This window comes from Drosophila pseudoobscura, chromosome X, assembly GCF_009870125.1.
Source record: "Drosophila pseudoobscura strain MV-25-SWS-2005 chromosome X, UCI_Dpse_MV25, whole genome shotgun sequence".
Taxonomy (NCBI): domain Eukaryota; kingdom Metazoa; phylum Arthropoda; class Insecta; order Diptera; family Drosophilidae; genus Drosophila; species Drosophila pseudoobscura.
The window spans coordinates 54,299,989-54,317,582 of record NC_046683.1 but is presented as its reverse complement, the minus strand read 5'-3'; the positions used below and the strand labels follow the sequence as shown (position 1 = coordinate 54,317,582).

At 47.2% G+C, this 17,594-nt stretch overlaps 2 protein-coding genes across 4 annotated transcripts; both read left to right on the top strand.

The window, feature by feature from the left end:
• The first annotated feature begins 9,592 nt into the window (after window positions 1-9,592).
• Window positions 9,593-15,582, top strand: LOC6899783 (uncharacterized). Of its 3 annotated transcripts, none has more exons than XM_033383566.1 (2): window positions 9,593-10,145; window positions 13,648-15,582. In XM_033383566.1, exons 1-2 carry the CDS (start codon window positions 9,676-9,678, stop codon window positions 15,314-15,316), a joined length of 2,139 nt encoding a protein of 712 aa, XP_033239457.1. In that variant the 5' UTR covers window positions 9,593-9,675; the 3' UTR covers window positions 15,317-15,582. The 3 variants fall into 3 exon arrangements, with proteins under 3 accessions (XP_033239457.1, XP_002135752.2, XP_002135753.2); XM_002135716.3 differs by lacking the exon at window positions 13,648-15,582 and adding an exon at window positions 10,204-11,875 and having other exon boundaries at window positions 9,597-10,145; XM_002135717.3 differs by lacking the exon at window positions 9,593-10,145 and adding an exon at window positions 13,042-13,589 and having other exon boundaries at window positions 13,648-15,578.
• Window positions 15,583-16,109: 527 nt separating this feature from the next.
• On the top strand, window positions 16,110-17,390 carry LOC4811656 (uncharacterized). Its single transcript, XM_001352211.4, has 2 exons — window positions 16,110-16,615; window positions 16,674-17,390. Exons 1-2 carry the CDS (start codon window positions 16,204-16,206, stop codon window positions 17,144-17,146), a joined length of 885 nt encoding a protein of 294 aa, XP_001352247.4. The 5' UTR covers window positions 16,110-16,203; the 3' UTR covers window positions 17,147-17,390.
• Window positions 17,391-17,594: the final 204 nt, after the last annotated feature.

The window sequence follows — 17,594 nt, the reverse complement described above, 5'->3', positions numbered from 1 at the left end:
TCTTTGCCATAGATATAGCTGCAGTAAAGCCCTAAATAGCTCTAGACAGGGCTCTAATAGAACGTCAGCGGAGTGAAATATTTCTTATAAAAAACAAATTCCAAGTATTTTATACATTCCCTACAAAAATTCGATAGTTTCTTTTTTTTCCAGTTTTATTATAAATAAAATATGTGTGAAATTCACTGTAGCTTCACTGTACTTGTGGGCTCCAGAAGGTGGAGTATCGGCCTGCCGAAAACCCTGGGGGGCACCTGCACTAGTTTGCATTTTACCTTGCCATTAGATAAACAACAACAAAAAATTGTATAGAAATTGTTGTTGTTTTGGTTTTTGGCCAGGTTAGTCGTAAGGGCCGGTTTTTGTTGGTCGCATTGTTTTTGCTTATTCTATTGCATAAAATGGCATAAAATCCAAAGCGCTTGAATATTTCTTGCTGCCCTGCTCTGTTCTGCTCTGTTCTGCTCTGCAGTGCTCTGTGGGACTCTGCGAGTATTTTGGCCGTGTTGTTCTGCGAGAATTTGTTGCTTTCGGCAGTTGGTCACTTTTTTGTGTGTGCCAAAACCCCTCAGTGCCAGCAGGGGCAGGGACTGGATGTCCTAGTATTTGCTTGGGGTTTTAATTTTGCTGGTCATACGAAAAGTTTTTTGCCAATTTGTTGCATTTTGTTGACAATCCATGTGACATGGGTGTAGCCTCCATCTGTCGACAGGGTCATTCCCTGCAGTTGTTGACTTTGAGTAGCTGCAAAAGTTCGTTGGGGGGGTTTTTTTTTTTTTTAGTTAACAGAAGTTTGTTAAACAGTAGGGCGGGGCGGAGTGGGGTGTGGTGGGGCCTTGCGGTGCGGTGCGGGGCGTAGGTGGATCTGCTGAGTTGGGGGCGTGTCCATGTCAGCAGCAAATTGGGCTAGGGTTTAGACCTTTCGGAGAACGGGGAGCTGTTGTTTCTGCTGACTAATTTTGGTTAGTTTTCGACTTAAGGAAATTCTTGTGAGCCGTTTGAGATTTAAAGATTCAAATTAGTTTTTAAGAAACCCATCTTAACGCTTTGCAAGCCACCTCTAATTAATCACTAATCTGGCGCACTCAGCCCGAGGGCATGCCGTAAAGATTATGCAAACATCGGGGCATCGGGGCATCGGCAGTGAGGCATGAAGGAAACTACCTACGTCACATCCATTCATTGACTAATGCCCCAACACCGCCCGAGGCGGGGAGATTCTCTGATTTGTGGGAATGACTTATGGACCACATTGGGTGGTTGCCGGGGCGGCGGCGCCGTATGGGGAGGGGACATCCTTTTTAAAGCCACCTTAATCATGGAGTGTAACTTTTGCCCTGACACAGATGTAGAGCAAAATGGTGAATGAGGGAGAGCTGGGTAGAGCTGGGGGGGGCAGGGGGGCTTGTTGGGGCATTACGCGAGCCTTTTTGCTTTTTGTTTGTAATGAAAATTGACATGTCCTTCGTCGAATTGTTGCACAGTCGTCGACTCGACTCGACTCGAATCGCGCCGTTCTGCTCCATCCCTCCCCTCCCCTCCCCTTCCGCTCCCCCGTCGCTGGGATCTTCTCGGATCCCCTCATCTTTTGTAGTTGGCTTTTGTCTGGGGGCCGCAGCTTTGTCTTGTGCTGTTCATTTGCCGTGGGCCGGGCACAAAAGGCGTGTGGGCAGGAGCGCCTACCCTATGTGGGCATATCCTTCGATGCGTTACCGTCACCCTCCTGGAAGCCCCCCCCCTGGAAGCCCTGCCTCGCGCTCTCCTTTATGTAGGCGCCTTTGTGACGAAGATGTATCGGATTGTTGCGAGCCCAAAAGCCGAGGGCATGCGAGCGAGTGAGCGTCCTTCGTCCTTCGTCCTCAACTTGTTGATGAATTAAAAATCAGGCAAACAGTCGGCTCGTCCAGGGTGGGTCTTGGTGGGGGGTGGGGTGGCTCTGAGGGCTGTTCAGGTAACAGGGATTACCGGGGGCTTTAATGGATTATCCAAGTAATTTCAGGATGAATCTGAATCGTTTGCAGGGTTTCAGGAAGCTTCAGGAAGAGGCACTGCGGCTACTATTCCATAAAGAATTTGATACAGACACTCGATTTGCACCCTCACTACCAGCCAAACATTTGTTTTATTTAATCTATTTCATTTTACAGGCATGATTCATTTGTCTCATCTTCCTGGAGTCCTATTCGAAAGAGAAGATCTCCACTGGCATTTACCTCTCATTCTTCCTATAAGTACACCTAATAGGGGGGGACTGGGTGCAATGCAGATCCATCATTATCCATTACTCTGTCCGCTTAATTTCTGCAAATTCCTTGAAAACGTTCAACAATTTTCAACAATTTTCACCTAATGAACGGCAGCACTGGCAGTGGCTCATTAACCCATGACTGGATTCCAGCCTGGAGTCCTTTCGTCCTTTCTGCACCGAAAACTATTATCTCCGTGTTCCGAAACTTATCTATTTGTCGTATCTCTGTCTCTCTCTCTGTGTCCCTCTGGGTCAGTGCTGGGGACAGTTTTCTTAATTGCTTGGCCGCGTAATTAATTTAATTTTGAAAAACTTAAAACTGGCTGCAGCCTCCTCCTCCTTCTCCACCTCCTCCTCGCCCTGGTATCTGTCTCCTGCCTTTTGCATAATTAAAACAAAGCGTCGTCGTCCTGCCTGGCTTCTAATGAACTTTATTAGAGAAAAGCGAGAGACAAAAAAAAAATATCACGAAAAGAAACGCTTAAATAAAGTTGAGAAAAAAAAAAAAAATTAATATGCCAATTTTTGCTACGTTTTTTCCTCTCCGACTCTTCTGCGATTGTTGTTGTTGTTGTTGGGTTGGTCAGGAAAAAAGAAAAGTTTTATTACACGCTTCAGTTAACAAAGTCTGCTATTGATTTCCTCTCTGGGCGTATAGGTGAAAGACGCATAGAAGAAAGAAAAAAGAGAGAGAAAAGGTTTTTAATAAAAATTAATTGAAAAGGAAATGCTGTGCCAGCGGGGGTGGAGGGGGGAGTGGGAGGGGAAGCGTCTGCAAAGTTTGATTTTGGGTCGATGATGATGCTGACTGATGACGGGGTCAAAGGCCCGGCCCGGCCCACCTGCACGAGAAGCTGTTGTATTGATTAATTGCCACTATATGAGCCATCCAGGCATATGAGAATTTCCATTCCGGCATTCTGAAAAACTTTCAATATATTTTGAGAAAAATCTTGGAGAAAAATGATACGAAAGACATTCCAAAATGCGTTCATTTGTTGATTGTTTAGTAGAGGCCGCGGCTGTGGCCATTCGCATAATGTTCCTGCATTCGGCAACACATTTAATCAAACGCAATAGAAAATTAGTGCTGCCAGAACCGAGGGAATTCGCTGCTGAGATTCCGCCAGTTTTTCCAGACGTGCTCCTTTGATGTAGTCCCATCCTGCCTCTGCAGGTGCTGCTCGATAGGTCCGCTCGGGGACAGAAGCACCATCTCATTATGTTTTTGCGGTTCTGTAGATCAAAAAGACTTTCGGAATAGGATTTCGAGGGCAGTGCGACTCTTACCTGGACCACAGACCACCATCAGCAGTCCTCTATTGTCTCTCTGGAGCGGCTGGAGCTCGGTAGCTCGGTACAAATCGTAACAGTAGTCCATCGATATAAAATCCAATAACTAACACATTTTTTGTAATATTTTATTGTAATCTGGTGTCGCGAGGGATCAGGGGGCCCTAGTATCCTTATACCATGCGTAAGCTCGTCCTCCTCGTTGATCTTAGTGCTTAGTGAAGTCCGCATTGCCGGACAATAGGTACGACCCTTAACAAGCCATCTATTAGCTGATTCCGGACGAAGTTTGAAGGAGCTGCGCCATTGATAGCTGGCTTCCTGGTAATTTGAAGACAAAATGGTGTGCTCGCTGGGTATTTATTTCATGGGGAAAGGAAGCACCACTGAAGCCAGGGCTAAGCTTGATAGATACTAAGGAAACTCTGTTCCATCCATTTCAGTGGCTTGCTGAATTTCGATGATAAACTTTCTGGAGGCGCAGCTCAGGTCTGAGATTTATTCCACGCCGTTCCAGATCGTATCGGATCTCTTGGGACCTTGTTCTGGGAGGGTTATTCCTCTAACCTTGCACATTAAACCATCAAGACCTATATTAAAGTCCAACAACAGAGAAATCTTGCAGTCAGAGCCACTGAAAAGGATTGGGAGCTTCCAACACTTATCCCTTATGATCACATACTAAAATGCGCCAAAAACCAGCGTAAATCCTTGGATATAGCAGTAAGAGGGATTTGCATTGAGATAATTAAGCGACGAGTCTCTTGTGTGACGTGCTCCTTTGATGTTGTCCCTGCAGCAGTCCCCGCGCTTATCCCGTAAGTGGCTCTGTGCGGGATGATTGCAGCTGTTGTTCGATAAGTCCGCTCGGGGCCAAACTGATGATTATGTTTCCATTCCACCTGTTTTCCGTTATCCGTTTTCCATTTGTCAATCCTTGTCAAATCCTTTGCCACCAAAAGCAGCAGCAGCGGCAGCATCGTTCTCATCAGATTGCAGACATCTCACGCGGGCTCCTTGTCTCGTCTCCTCTCCAGCGTCTCGCTTTTATCAAAAATTAATATTACAAACTACTCAGACATTGCTACAAACTCTCACCTACCTTCCTCGTCTCCGTCTCCTTTCGATCTGCGCTTTCTGTCTGCGCTTTATGAAAAAGCCCTACTACAAAGGGCATAAGGATTTTGTGTCGCCTTTCGCATACGATTCTGAAAGGAAATCAAGAATATAAGAGCAGAGGAGGCTGCTGCGAATGGGGATAGGGATGGTTGTCATTTAGTCAAATAGGTGGGATGAGATGGGGTGGGGTGGGGTTGGGGGAGACAATGCCGTCTCGCTGCTGGGCTTTCATTAAGCCAGAGCGGGAGGACTATGGGTGCCTTGTCAAGTCAGCATAATGAAGCGATAAGCCGCTGACATATTGCCAAGTGCAACCTCAATCCATACATACATATGCTCGTATCCCCCCCCCTCCCCCTGCACCCCCCTGCACCACTCTTGGCATAGCAATTACCAGACAAACAACAATAACAGTTTGCCATGCAAAAATCAACGTCAAAAGTTCAACTGTTTGCAAATAATTTGCAAAAATCGTTTGAACTTTGAGCTTCCCTTTTGCTATGCGGATGGTTCGGTTCATCTGCAGTTGCATTGTTTGACACACATACATTAATATGATGCACACACACACACACACACACACACAGAGAGGGAGGCAAGAGCAGAGGTCTTATCGGCAGCTCAAAATACCGTTCGCGCTTTGCCTTCTTGTCGGAGGACGCTACGCTACGCTAAGCATTTTGCCTATGCCATATTTCACAAAACCAGACAGACGGTGGGACCGGGGGGGGGACAGGGGGACCGCGGGACAGACTGATCTGAAGGTACATACATATACAATGCGCATATGTATGTGTGTGTGTGTGCAGAAACGAAGCATAAAGCAATGTCGGGCTGCGGATGGGAGGGAACCATCCGCCAGGATTGGAGGATTGGAGCCTAGCTGCTGGGAGCAAAAAGAAAAAAAAAACCGTTTGATTGCTTGATTGAAACCGAAATGGAGATACACTTTTCATCCTTCTTATGCTTTTCTATATAAGCTTTGACTCTAAACTGATTGAATTTCTAGCAAGATGCGGATATTTTCGAAAAATTTCAACATATCCCCCATATCATACCTGTGCGTACTTGGCAGTGTATGGAAAAAAGCAGAAAATCTACCAGTTTTAACCTCGATGCGAGGCGACATGACTCATCTTGGCATTTTTGCATCAAAATTTTTGCATTGCACTCTCGACAGCGGGTCAGGGACTGGTGCTGGAGCTGGGGCTGGGGCTGGGGCTGCTGTCTATCCGGCGCCCAACGGCAGCCTTTGCTTTCCTCCAGCTTGCAGCTCCAGCTGCTGCTGCAGCTTGTTTATGGCATTGGCATGTACGACAGTTGCATTCAATCAATATGCAGGCAAACGCGTTCAGAGATCCGCATCCAGCAGCCATCAGAATCTGTTGAAGTCAGAGTCAAACTCAGGTCGAAGCCGGAGCCGGAGCCGGAGTCGGAGTCAGAGCCTCAGAGTTGTATGCTTCTGTGGCAAAGGGGGGTAAGAGCTGAACCCCGGCCGGATTGGCACTCGCACTCGCATTCGTATTCGTATTCGCATTTCGAATGCAGCTTCCTCTGGATTCTTTTGTTCCGGAATTTATCAATATGCATTCTGTTCGCCTTGCGATTTTGCTTACAGCTTTATGCGTTCTACTTGTGCGACACCTTCGTGCTGCTCCATTATTTTATTAATATCTTCGCTGGCATTTCTCATACATACATGTATGTCCTTTACACAACCAATAGGCGCTGGGGCACGGGTACGGGTGGGGTGGGTTGGTGGGGTCGTGCCATTCGTGTGGAAGTAACAGGAACGAAACGAACGAATCTGTTGCTTGAAATTGCTTTTTTTTGCATACGATTAGGGGGTATCCCACCGTCCGAATGTCGTGCACTGTTTGTTTCCTTTTTTTTATTCTTTTTTTTTTTTTTTAAGTTTCCTCCTCTTTGGTGTCGTGTGAGGCGTGTCCGGGCCTAATGTTTGCCCAGTGCCACACACTTCTAATGTCTCTCTCTCTTTCGCTCTATCGCTCTTTGGCTCTTTGGCTCTTTCTGTGTTTGTCCCCTCTGGCCACTTGAAATTGTGTCTCGCATTATTCGCTCGCCCCACGCCCCACGGGGGGGCGTCAAAGAATGTCGAGCATAGAAACACTCCAAATGCCATGCCACTCAAGGTCAAGGTGAATCAGCACTCGAACAAGAGCTCAACTCTCAATTGAGACACATCAGAAGGTGGAAAGGTTTGCGGCTAAATAAATTGTGACAATATTTGAGTGGCAGCTCGAATAAATTTCCAGAGAATTCGGGAATTTAATTGGACTTGGGAGCCACCTGGGGGCCAAAAACCAAGCGTAAACCAGACAAACGCAATAAAAACGGAAAAAATGAAAGTATTTGTGAGACACTTAATTCGGAGAAATTCCATTTAAAAGCAAACAAACAACAACATTTACCTTAAGCACTCCCAAATACATATATACTCGTATCCGGAGATTATAATTACAATTTGTACGTGTATGTTTATTTATTTATTTGTTTTTAGGCTCTGCCACCCCCCATATAACAGATAAACAAGTCAATAAAATGGCAGCCATTAAACTTTAAAAAATACAACAAAAATAGACAATTTCTGGAAGACTCCCCTTCGGGGTTGTGTGTTAATGTTACACAAATTTACTACGAATTAATGCGATAATACACGGATGGGTGTGGGAGCTCTTGCTCCCCTTCATTAATTATGTGTTTAACTTCTCCACTTACCCGCCGCACAGCACCACCCTATCATAGTCGGCCATCACCCTTTTTTATCATCCGTGGGCCCCTCTCTGTTTAGCCTTTTCAATGCCCCTCTCTGCTCTGGGGTTTTTCTTTTATTTGGATGCGTTAAAAGCTTTTTAAGCTGCTTTTATCAGGTCTTTGATGGTGACCCACCTCATCTCTCGGGTTTCCACATCCTGTATAACTCTTTTGTTTACTTAGGCATCCGCAATCCGACCCCTCCGCCCCACCACCACCACCCGTCGCACATGTCATTACAAACAAATGCCACATCCTGGGGCACCCATTTGAGGTCTATAAATAAGCACCAACAATGGTGGGAGGGGCCTAGTCTAACAGATTCTCCATGCACCTACCCCCTACCCACTACCCCCGCAGAAAGCGTTAGCGTAAAAGATTAAATTCGTTACACGAGCCAAAAAAAAACCCCCAAGAAAACACATGGAAAATGGGTAAACATGATGTACCACGCCCACGTCCGCGCCCCCTACGGAGGCGGTGTCGCCCTTGGGCTTTCTTTTCTTTTCTTTCCTTTTTTTTTTTTTTTTTTGCGACCGAAGAAAGTTTGGCCTCCTCGTCATATTTTCCCTCTCATTGTTTTCCCGCGTCAATTTCCTATTTGTATTTGTGACAATTTCTTTTCGCTTTGCGCCGTTTCCTTGGCTTTATTGCTTTTCTTTTACTTTCTATTACACTTGATTCTTTTTCTTTTTTCTTTTTCTTTCTGTTGCTGTTTCTGTTTCTTTTTCGTTCACTTATTGTTTTTTGGTTTTCCTTTTTTTTCCCCATTTTCAATGAGCTTTTGTTTGACTTTCCGACTTCGTTCCTCGACTTGTAGTTTTGTTTCTCTTTTCTTTTTATTGTATTCTCGTATATAAATAAATATATAAATAGGTGTGTGTGTGTATGTATTTTCGGAAACAAAAGGTAAAAGTTTTTGATGCTGCGAATTTTTCCTGCAAATCTTTTGGTTTTTGTTGTTTTTTTTTTTTTTTGGTTGAATTTTGGCTGAGACTTTGATTGGCATTAAAAGTGTTATATGAGCTACGCATAAGTTTTAATAGCCTGTTGGGGTCTGTTGGGGCCTGTTGGGGCCTGTTTGGGCCTGTCCTGTCGCCACATGAACATAATGCCCCAGTTGTGTATTGCTCTGGCTTTTCTCTGTCTCGATTTGCCATTTGCCATTTCCATTTCCATTTGGTTTTCTTCTTTTTCTTGTTCTTGTAATTGCTCTGAATCCCTCTCAGTGACAAAGTTTCATTTTGATGCCTTGGACTTTAGTGTTGGCCATAAAATACTTAGTCTTTTTGCTCTCTAGATGTACATGGAGGACAGGCCATGAAGGATAGTTGGGGGAAAACGCTTGTTTTTACACTCTTTCCCTCATGTTTATTGTTATGCCATCACCATCAAGCATCCACATCCGGAGAGCATCATCATCATCATCATTATCAGTGGAATCGTCATTGTCCCTAGTTTTCCGCAGCACTTGTCCCTTTCATTGCCGTATTCAATCAGAGCTCAAATAGCTGGGATTAGTAAGAGAATTCTGCTTCGGCACTTTGTCTACGGTTTCATGACCTTTTAATTGCCCCGAAATCGCTGGTTTTGATGGGGATTTTCAGTTAACGCAGGAAGCAGACGACTGGAAAGGTGGTCCAAGGTGATAAAAAGCCAACGTTTCCGGAAAGTAGGGGAAAATTAAATTATATTAATTGATGAATCCCAGATGAAGATGTGGTGAAATAAATCGTATTTAAATGAATAATTAAGTAAGTGGATGGGATGAATTCTCACTATTAAATCACAGACTTAATCACAGAAAATGGCAAGAAGAAACCACTGTAATTTCTCAATAAAACACTCTAGGAAATGGCATCACATGGAATGCCAATTTAAAGACAAAATATCCACACTTACGCACAAGAGCTCGCACAAATACCTATGTAGCTGTTGTACTGAGCAGGACTGGCGAAAGGGAAAGTGGGCGATGTTGCAACGCCTTGGTGGTCACCCTAATGTACTAGCCAGACGTCTAGTTGCCCCGCCAAGGAAAAGAAAACTTAAAATGTGACATCCACGGGATCTCCCTACTAGATCCCTCCTAAAAAAGAAGGACAAAATACAACAACTGGAGATTTGCAAAAGTGACACCTTCCTAAAAAATGAAAATAAACTAACTTCTGAATTGCCTTTCCCTTCATATACAATCCCCAATAAAAATAATAGAAAATTCCCACACAACAACTGAAATAATCATGATTCGATACAATATCAACCGCATAGTCGGTGTTTGTGCCATCGTCTTGCTGCTGATCTTCATAATTCTCAACCACACGCCCGACACGCCACAAATAATCGAATTGGAGACGACATATGTGCCACCAACAACCCTCTCCAGTCCACCCAAAACAAGCAGCGCATCGAAGCCACCAAGCCAACCGAAGAAACCACAAAGTGGTGCCAAAAAGTTCTTCGTATTTAGTCCAAGGTGCAAGATACCCTATGTTGATCCATTTAAATCCGAACTAGTGGACGTGATGTCCGATGTTCCACTCAAGGTCTGTTCAATGGATCAGGACCTTTTCAGCGTTCTCTATGACCGCAAAGCGAGGCACTATACACTGCGAGTGAACCAAGATTTCGTGAAGACGAAATATGCAGACAGTAGCGATTTGCATTGTGTCTATCGGGAGGTTATTCCAGGAAGTAACGATTCATTTGCCATGTGAGTAGAGCCCCAGCATTCCACTGCTGCCACTTTACCCAGACGATCTCTTTCCCAGGACCAACAGTCCTCAAGTCTTCGAAGAATACTTCGTTGTGCCACGTCACTTTCTTGGCGTGGTGGTTCAGTGCAATGAAATGAAGAACCTCTCGCAAGTGGTGCAGGTGGATGCGTTCTCCTTCGCACAGTACCCGGAGGACCGCAACGAGACGAGCGATGACTGGCGCGGCACCCACTATCCCAGTGTCTTCCTCTTTGGCATCGACAGCATGTCCCGGATAAACTACCGTCGGACCATGCCTCTCACCTCGCAGTTCACCAGTCAGCAGGGCTGGTATGAGATGGAGGGGTACAACAAAGTGGGAGACAACACCCTGCAAAATCTACTGGCCGTCCTGACGGGTCGCAGCACAAAAGAGTGGGCAAAGAACTGTAACTTAAACAATCCGAGCTGCTTTGTGTATTTGTGGGATTACTTTCGCAATGCCGGCTACCTGACTGCATATGTGGAGGACCTTCCCTCCAAATCGACATTCAACGATTTGAAGTCGGGCTTTACACGGAAGCCGGTCGACTTCTATCTTCGTCCATTCCAGCTGATCCTCGAAAATGTGGTGAAAACGTTCGACTGGCTTGGCCAGAAATACTGTTTTGGGCGGAGGACAAGTCTTGATTACGTCTTTGATTATGTCAAGCAGCTGATCCAGCGCTTTGTGAGGGAATCACCGAAGCCCTTGTTTGGTCTCTTTTGGACGAGGAGTTTCACCCACGACCACCCCAGAGGGGCCCACACTCTGGATGGGATCTTCGTCAAATACTTTGAACAGTTCGAGGAGTACGGATTATTCGACGAGGCCATTGTGGTACTGTTCAGTGACCACGGGTCCAGGTATGGGGAGTTGGCGGAACACCTTTCAGGCTTTCTGGAGGAGCGCCTGCCCATGCTGCATATTTATCTGCCGCCCCACTACCGTCGTCGCTATCCAGAAGTGACACGCGCTCTTCAGCTCAACAAGAATCGTCTTATCTCCGGCTATGATCTCCATATGGGCATCAGATCCATTTTGGAGCAGATTCGTCCACAGCTTAAATACCCGAACTATGCTTGTAAAAATTGCCGATCCATCTTTGAAGAGCTTCCCAGCAACAGAGATTGCAACGATGCCAACATTCCATACCAATGGTGCGCATGCGAGACCTTTGTGCCAGTGTCCATCACTGACTTCAACAAGAAACTGGCCGAAACGATTATTCACCGAATGAACGATCATTTGGCTCAGCTGAAACTGGATGACGACTGCCAGCGAATGTACCTCCGTAAACTGCTGAGCGCCAAGCGCCAGCGCCGCTCTGATGGCTTAAGAATGGGTATATATCAATTGGAGTTCATTACCTCACCGAATGGCGCGAAATTTCGATCTATTGTCCAAATCGACAAAAGCGCGAAGTATGTAGATATTGAATTGGAGGGGATCACTCGATTGAACTACCGCAATGAATCCTATTGCGTGGAAGATGCTCTGGCCAAGAAAATTTGTGCTTGCCGCGATAAGAAACTGATCGGTTCCTTATTCGACATCAAAAATACGGCAGGAGGATGAATATGATAAGGCAAATGACTATTTATCAATGTTTTCAGCGATAGACTTCATCGTTGTGCATAAATATCTTTACCATTTTTGAGCATTTAAGTTTCCAAAAGGGAAAGAATAAACCACAGTACAAATTCCGAAAGTAATACATTAATAAACCAGCGGGAACGTTGTAAGTCGCACATAGTCGTCTGCAACGCAACTGTACATTTATACTCAGTCAGCTCGGCGTCACTCCGCTAGAGCGCGCACACTGCACGATGTGTGTGTGTGTGTGAAAGAGAGAGAATGAGTAACACAGCAATTTCGTTTTTCCTCCAGGCTATAATAATGATCCGAATTGATCCAGATTCAGGAACCAGCTAGATATGGTCCTTCTCTACGACTCTGCTCTTTTGGTTGTCGCCAAAGTGAGGATGCCACAGGGGGGCGGCGGGTATCGGGTATAAAAATCCACACTCGACGCCTTCGTCTTCAATAGACTAGCCTCAAGGTGGCCTCAAAAGTTGTCTCCAGGCATCGCACAGTCGGTTTAACTCGTTAGGAAGCACTTTACAACTGCTACTGCGACTGCTGTCTCCTCCTTTCGGTCCTTTTGTTCCTTTTCCGCTTTTTTCCTGGTGCTTCATCCTCCTAATGCTAGTCGAATGCCGCTGCCGTCGGTGAATGACGTAATAAGTCGACGTGGTCACCACAGCTGCTCTCTTTCGAGGACCATCCGTTTGTCAGTATGCATGCGAACGTGCATTAACTTAGGCCCGTAAATTAACCTGAGGCCAGCCCAGATGTTTCTATCCTCTTCCTAGACCGATATCTCCTTCTCTCTTCTGTTTCATTGCCGGTCCGTGCTGTCCTCGTCGCGACTACAATCGCTGGCACCGACGTAGCTGAGTGCAGAAAGCCAGAGAGTCCCTTGTGATCCCTCATACTGGAATATTCTGTATTTTCTTGTCGTTCTGGCCCATCTACTGTACCGCCAATGGAGCCGAAGGCACACTGTTTCCTGAAGGCCCCAGGTCTAGGGTACTTCCCAGTCACTACTATTCGAATGTCATTCACTTGGCGGCCTAGAGTAGCATGCGTTCGACTAGCCCGCGGATTACTCTTTCCATCAATTTCTGAGGGCACTGAAGGTAGAGACAGCGGTTACCCGCTTGCCAGGGCCGGTATGGGGCATGCAGCGATATGTGAAGGAGCAATCCACTTGGGGTACGTACAAGAGTAATCACGACAAACCCCATTCATGATCAAAATCAACTTTAACTCTAAAACATCTCTCAGAAAAAAGTGTGCTTCGGCTGATCCTGCAAATACTTAAATAAATAGAACAAATTCATACACAATCTCGAGCACAAACTCCAATCATGATCCGATGCAATATAAGTCGAGTAGTCATGGTTTGTGCCATCGTCCTGATTCTGATCTTCATGTTTCGCAATTACAATGGCGATCCTCGGTCCGCCTCGGACACGCCACAAATAATCGAATTGGAGACGACATATGTGCCACCAACAACCCTCTTCAGTCCACCCAAAACAAGCAGGGCATCGAAACCACCAAGCCAACCGGAGAAACCACAAAGTGTGGCCGAAAAGTTCTTCGTATTTAGTCCAAGGTGCAAGATACCCTATGTCGATCCATTAAAATCCGAACTAGTGGACGTGATGTCCGATGTTCCACTCAAGGTCTGTTCAATGGATCAGGACCTTTTCAGCGTTCTCTATGACCGCAAAGCGAGGCACTATACATTGCGCGTGAACCAAGATTTCGTGAAGACGAAATATGCAGACAGTAGCGATTTGCATTGTGTCTATCGGGAGGTAATTCCTGGAAGTAACGATTCATTTGCCATGTGAGTAGAGCCCCAGCATTCCACTGCTGCCACTTTACCCAGTTGATCTCTTTCCCAGGACCAACAGTCCTCAAGTCTTCGAAGAATACTTCGTTGTGCCACGTCACTTTCTTGGCGTGGTGGTTCAGTGCAATGAAATGAAGAACCTCTCGCAAGTGGTGCAGGTCGATGCGTTCTCCTTCGCACAGTACCCGGAGGACCGCAACGAGACGAGCGATGACTGGCGCGGCATCCACTATCCCAGTGTCTTCCTCTTTGGCGTCGACAGCATGTCCCGGATGAACTACCGTCGGACCATGCCTCTCACCTCGCAGTTCACCAGTCAGCAGGGCTGGTATGAGATGGAGGGGTACAACAAAGTGGGAGACAACACCCTGCCCAATCTACTGGCCGTCCTGACGGGTCGCAGCACAAAGGAGTGGTCAAGGAACTGTAACTTAAAGCATCCTGGCTGCTTTGACTTCGTCACGTACTTGTGGGACCACTTTCACAATGCCGGCTACCTGACTGCCTATGCGGAAGACCTTCCCGCTATATCGACATTCAACTATTTGAAGTCGGGCTTTACGCGGAAGCCGGTCGACTTCTACCTTCGTCCATTCCTGATGATCCTCGACCATGTGCTCGAAACCGTCGACTGGTTTGACCAGAAATACTGTGTGGGGCGGAGGACAAGCTTCAGCTACGTCTTTGATTATGCCAAGCAGCTGATCCAGCGCTTTGTGAAGGAAACGTCGAAGCCCCTGTTCGGTCTCTTCTGGACGAGCAGCTGCACCCATGACCATCCCAGAGGGGGCGAACTTCTGGATGGGATCTTCGTCAAATACTTGGAACAGTTCAAGGAGTACGGATTATTCGACAAGGCCATTGTGGTACTCTTCAGTGACCACGGGTCCAGGTATGGGGAGTTGGCGGAAATCTCTTCAGGCTTTCTGGAGGAGCGCCTGCCCATGCTGCATATTTATCTGCCGCCCCACTACCGTCGTCGCTATCCAGAGGTGGCACGCGCTCTTCAGCTCAACAAGAATCGTCTTACCTCCGCCTATGATCTCCATATGGGCATCAGATCCATTTTGAAGCCGATTCGTCCTGGTCTTGAATTTGTATCGACCATAGAGTGCTATGGTTGCCAATCAATCTTTGAAACGGTTCCCCGCGACAGGGGCTGTGACGAAGCCAACATCCCCTACCACTGGTGCGCATGCGATACCTTTGTCCCAGTGTCCAGCTCTGGTTTCACCAAGAAGTTGGCCGGAATGATCGTCTATCGAATGAACAAGTATTTGGCTCAGCTGAATCTGGATGCCGACTGTCAGCGACTGCACCTTCGCAAACTAGTGAGGTCCAAGCGCCAGCTGCACTTTGATAGCGTTGGAGTCGAGGTCAGTCCCATTGACGGCATGGAGACATTTCAGTTGCAGTTCATCACCTCGCCGAATGGCGGAAAATTTCGGTCTGTTATCAACAGTGACCCCACCGGGACGTACGTGGATATTGAACTGGAGGGGATCAGTCGCTTGAACTCCTACCGCAATGAGTCCCAATGTGTGGAAGACATGCTGGCCAAGAAAATATGTGTGTGCCGCAAAAAGAAAAGCAACGGTTCCTCAATCGTTGATGAAAGTTCCAAAGTACGGAAAGTGAAGTACTCATGGATAGCGGATCAAGAGGACGAATATGATGATTCGAATGATCATGTTGTCGGTAGAATTCGAATATATCAGTAAAGATCTGTACAATTTGCGCTATTTTAGTTAGCAGAATACATTTATACCGAATGAAACACTTGCACACACGGAAGGCAGGGTAACCAGGCGGATTGGATGGATATTTAACAGAAAAGGCGAAAGAAGAAGTGACTTCCAAAAGTAATTTCTCAATAAAATCCAAGAAGACTAATTCCAAAGTCCATGCATAACTCAAAAACTAATGAAAGAACCCATTAAAATATGCACAATACAAACAAATAAATAAAAAAGAAGCAAACTTCCCATATGACTTTCCACTTTACGCCCCCCCATACACAACTTTCTACCAGGGAGATCCCAGATTGGGTCGTAACAGGTACAATCTATGGCTATCTGGAGTTTCAATTACATTCTGGCCCCAGCCCTGTCAGGGCCAACTATCCTTCGGAACAAGGAAAACTTAAACGAACAACAGCTCCGTATTAAGCAAACAATTTGCTTCTCTTGGCCTTTTGCCCTTTGTTTTTCGACCAAGCTACGGCAGCATTTTATATGCACCAGTATACCCTAACCCACGCCAAGACTATGACGAAGGGCGAGTAGGGATGAGTCTAAGCTCTCAACTGTTTAGCACTACAGTCGGGGATGGACAGTATATGGTCTTGGGACCGTCTTCGGCTTGACAAAGATTGTGTTTCTGGGACCGACTCAGCCGCCCCGAAGGTATTGACGAGCAGCAAGTACACCGTGTCTCAGGATCCCCTCAAAAAAATTGACATTTTTGGTTTCTCCTAATCAAGGTGGCGTTCCGTTTTCCTTCCATCAGTGTTTCAGAGTCTCTCGTTTGATCATTCCTTTAGCTGGAGTCGAACAGCAAACAACATTACTAGTAGACATAGACATAGCACAGCAGAACCCCCAATAAAATGGAAATTTTCGGTCAGAAAGTAACAAAACTAGCTAGAAAAATGAAACGTGACTCGCAACAGTCGCGGCTGCACATTCACGAACACGAGCACGCATACAGCAGCAGCAACACCAGCCGCACCATGGCGGGACTCGAGGACGACTCGGAGATCCTCCTGCGCCCGGAGGGCATCGAGGCGGACGTGGAGAACGCCCGCAAGGCCGTCGAGCGCAAGCTGATTTACCTGTCGGAGTCGAACCGCGTGGCAGCGCCATCGCGGGCGGTTCGTCGCCAGGCACTGGAGGGCCGCAGCGGCAGCGGCAGCGGCGGCAAAGGACGCGGCGACGGGAAGCACACCAAGAAGCATCTGTCGCAGGAGGCGGCAGGCAGTGGCGGCGGCGACAAGATCCGTAGCCGCGGCAGTTACAACGGTAAGTGACCCATTAGGAACTGTGGCACGGTGTTTATGTTCCCCCTCGCCCAAAGCAGTCCTCGATTCGGACCGGCGCAACGGGCTGTCCATCAGCGATGATCAGGAGGACAGCGAGATGGAGTCACTGTCCCGCCGCTTGCAGGATGTGGTGCTGGAGGCCGAGCAGGCGGAGCGCCGCCTGAGCGGCGTCTATGGGCGCCAGCAGATGAGCCCGAAGGCCAGTGGTGGCTTCACGTGCGGCGTGTGCGGGGCCAAGTTCCAGATCAAGTCGCTGCTCGGCGCCCACCGTCGCACCCACGACGAGGACTTTTCCGTGCGCTTCCGCTCCCACCGTCCCCGTGGCAGCAACACGACCCTGACCAGCGGCCACCTGTGCAAGTACTGCGACCGCAAGTTCGACCTCGAGCGCACGCTGCACATCCACCAGCTGTGCCACTGCAAGAAGATATCGCCCCAGCTGCGCCGCAAGCTGCCCTACACGGAGCTGTTGCACGAGAAGAAGGCGCCGCTCCACGATCAGCGGCTGTAGATCGATCGCCCCCCCCGATGAGGGTGTGCCATGCTTCGGCTTGCTCCTGGCCGGCATTCTTTTAGTTTTTCCTTGTTTTGAAATTTAACCACACGGCAGAACCCTACAGCAGACGCAAATCTCACTTTGAATATTTCATGAGTGAAGTTTCCATTTCATTGTTTCCATAAAATTGCCCCCCCTCTCTCTCCCTCTCTCTCTCTCTCTCTCTCTCTCTGTGAAAGAAAGGCATCTTGAAATTGTTTTCGCTGCTGTTTTTGTTATCCTTAAAGAACGCTTTTCCAATGCAATTTGCAGCACTTTAAACTTGTCCTCTGGACCATCCATCGCCCCCGTCGTCTCCGTCGCCCCCGTCGCCTCCTTCGCTCCTTTGTGCTACTTTTATTGTGTGTTTTGCCAGTGCAAACACGTACGTACGCCGGGGAAGAGAGCTCTCGAACGCAGTGCA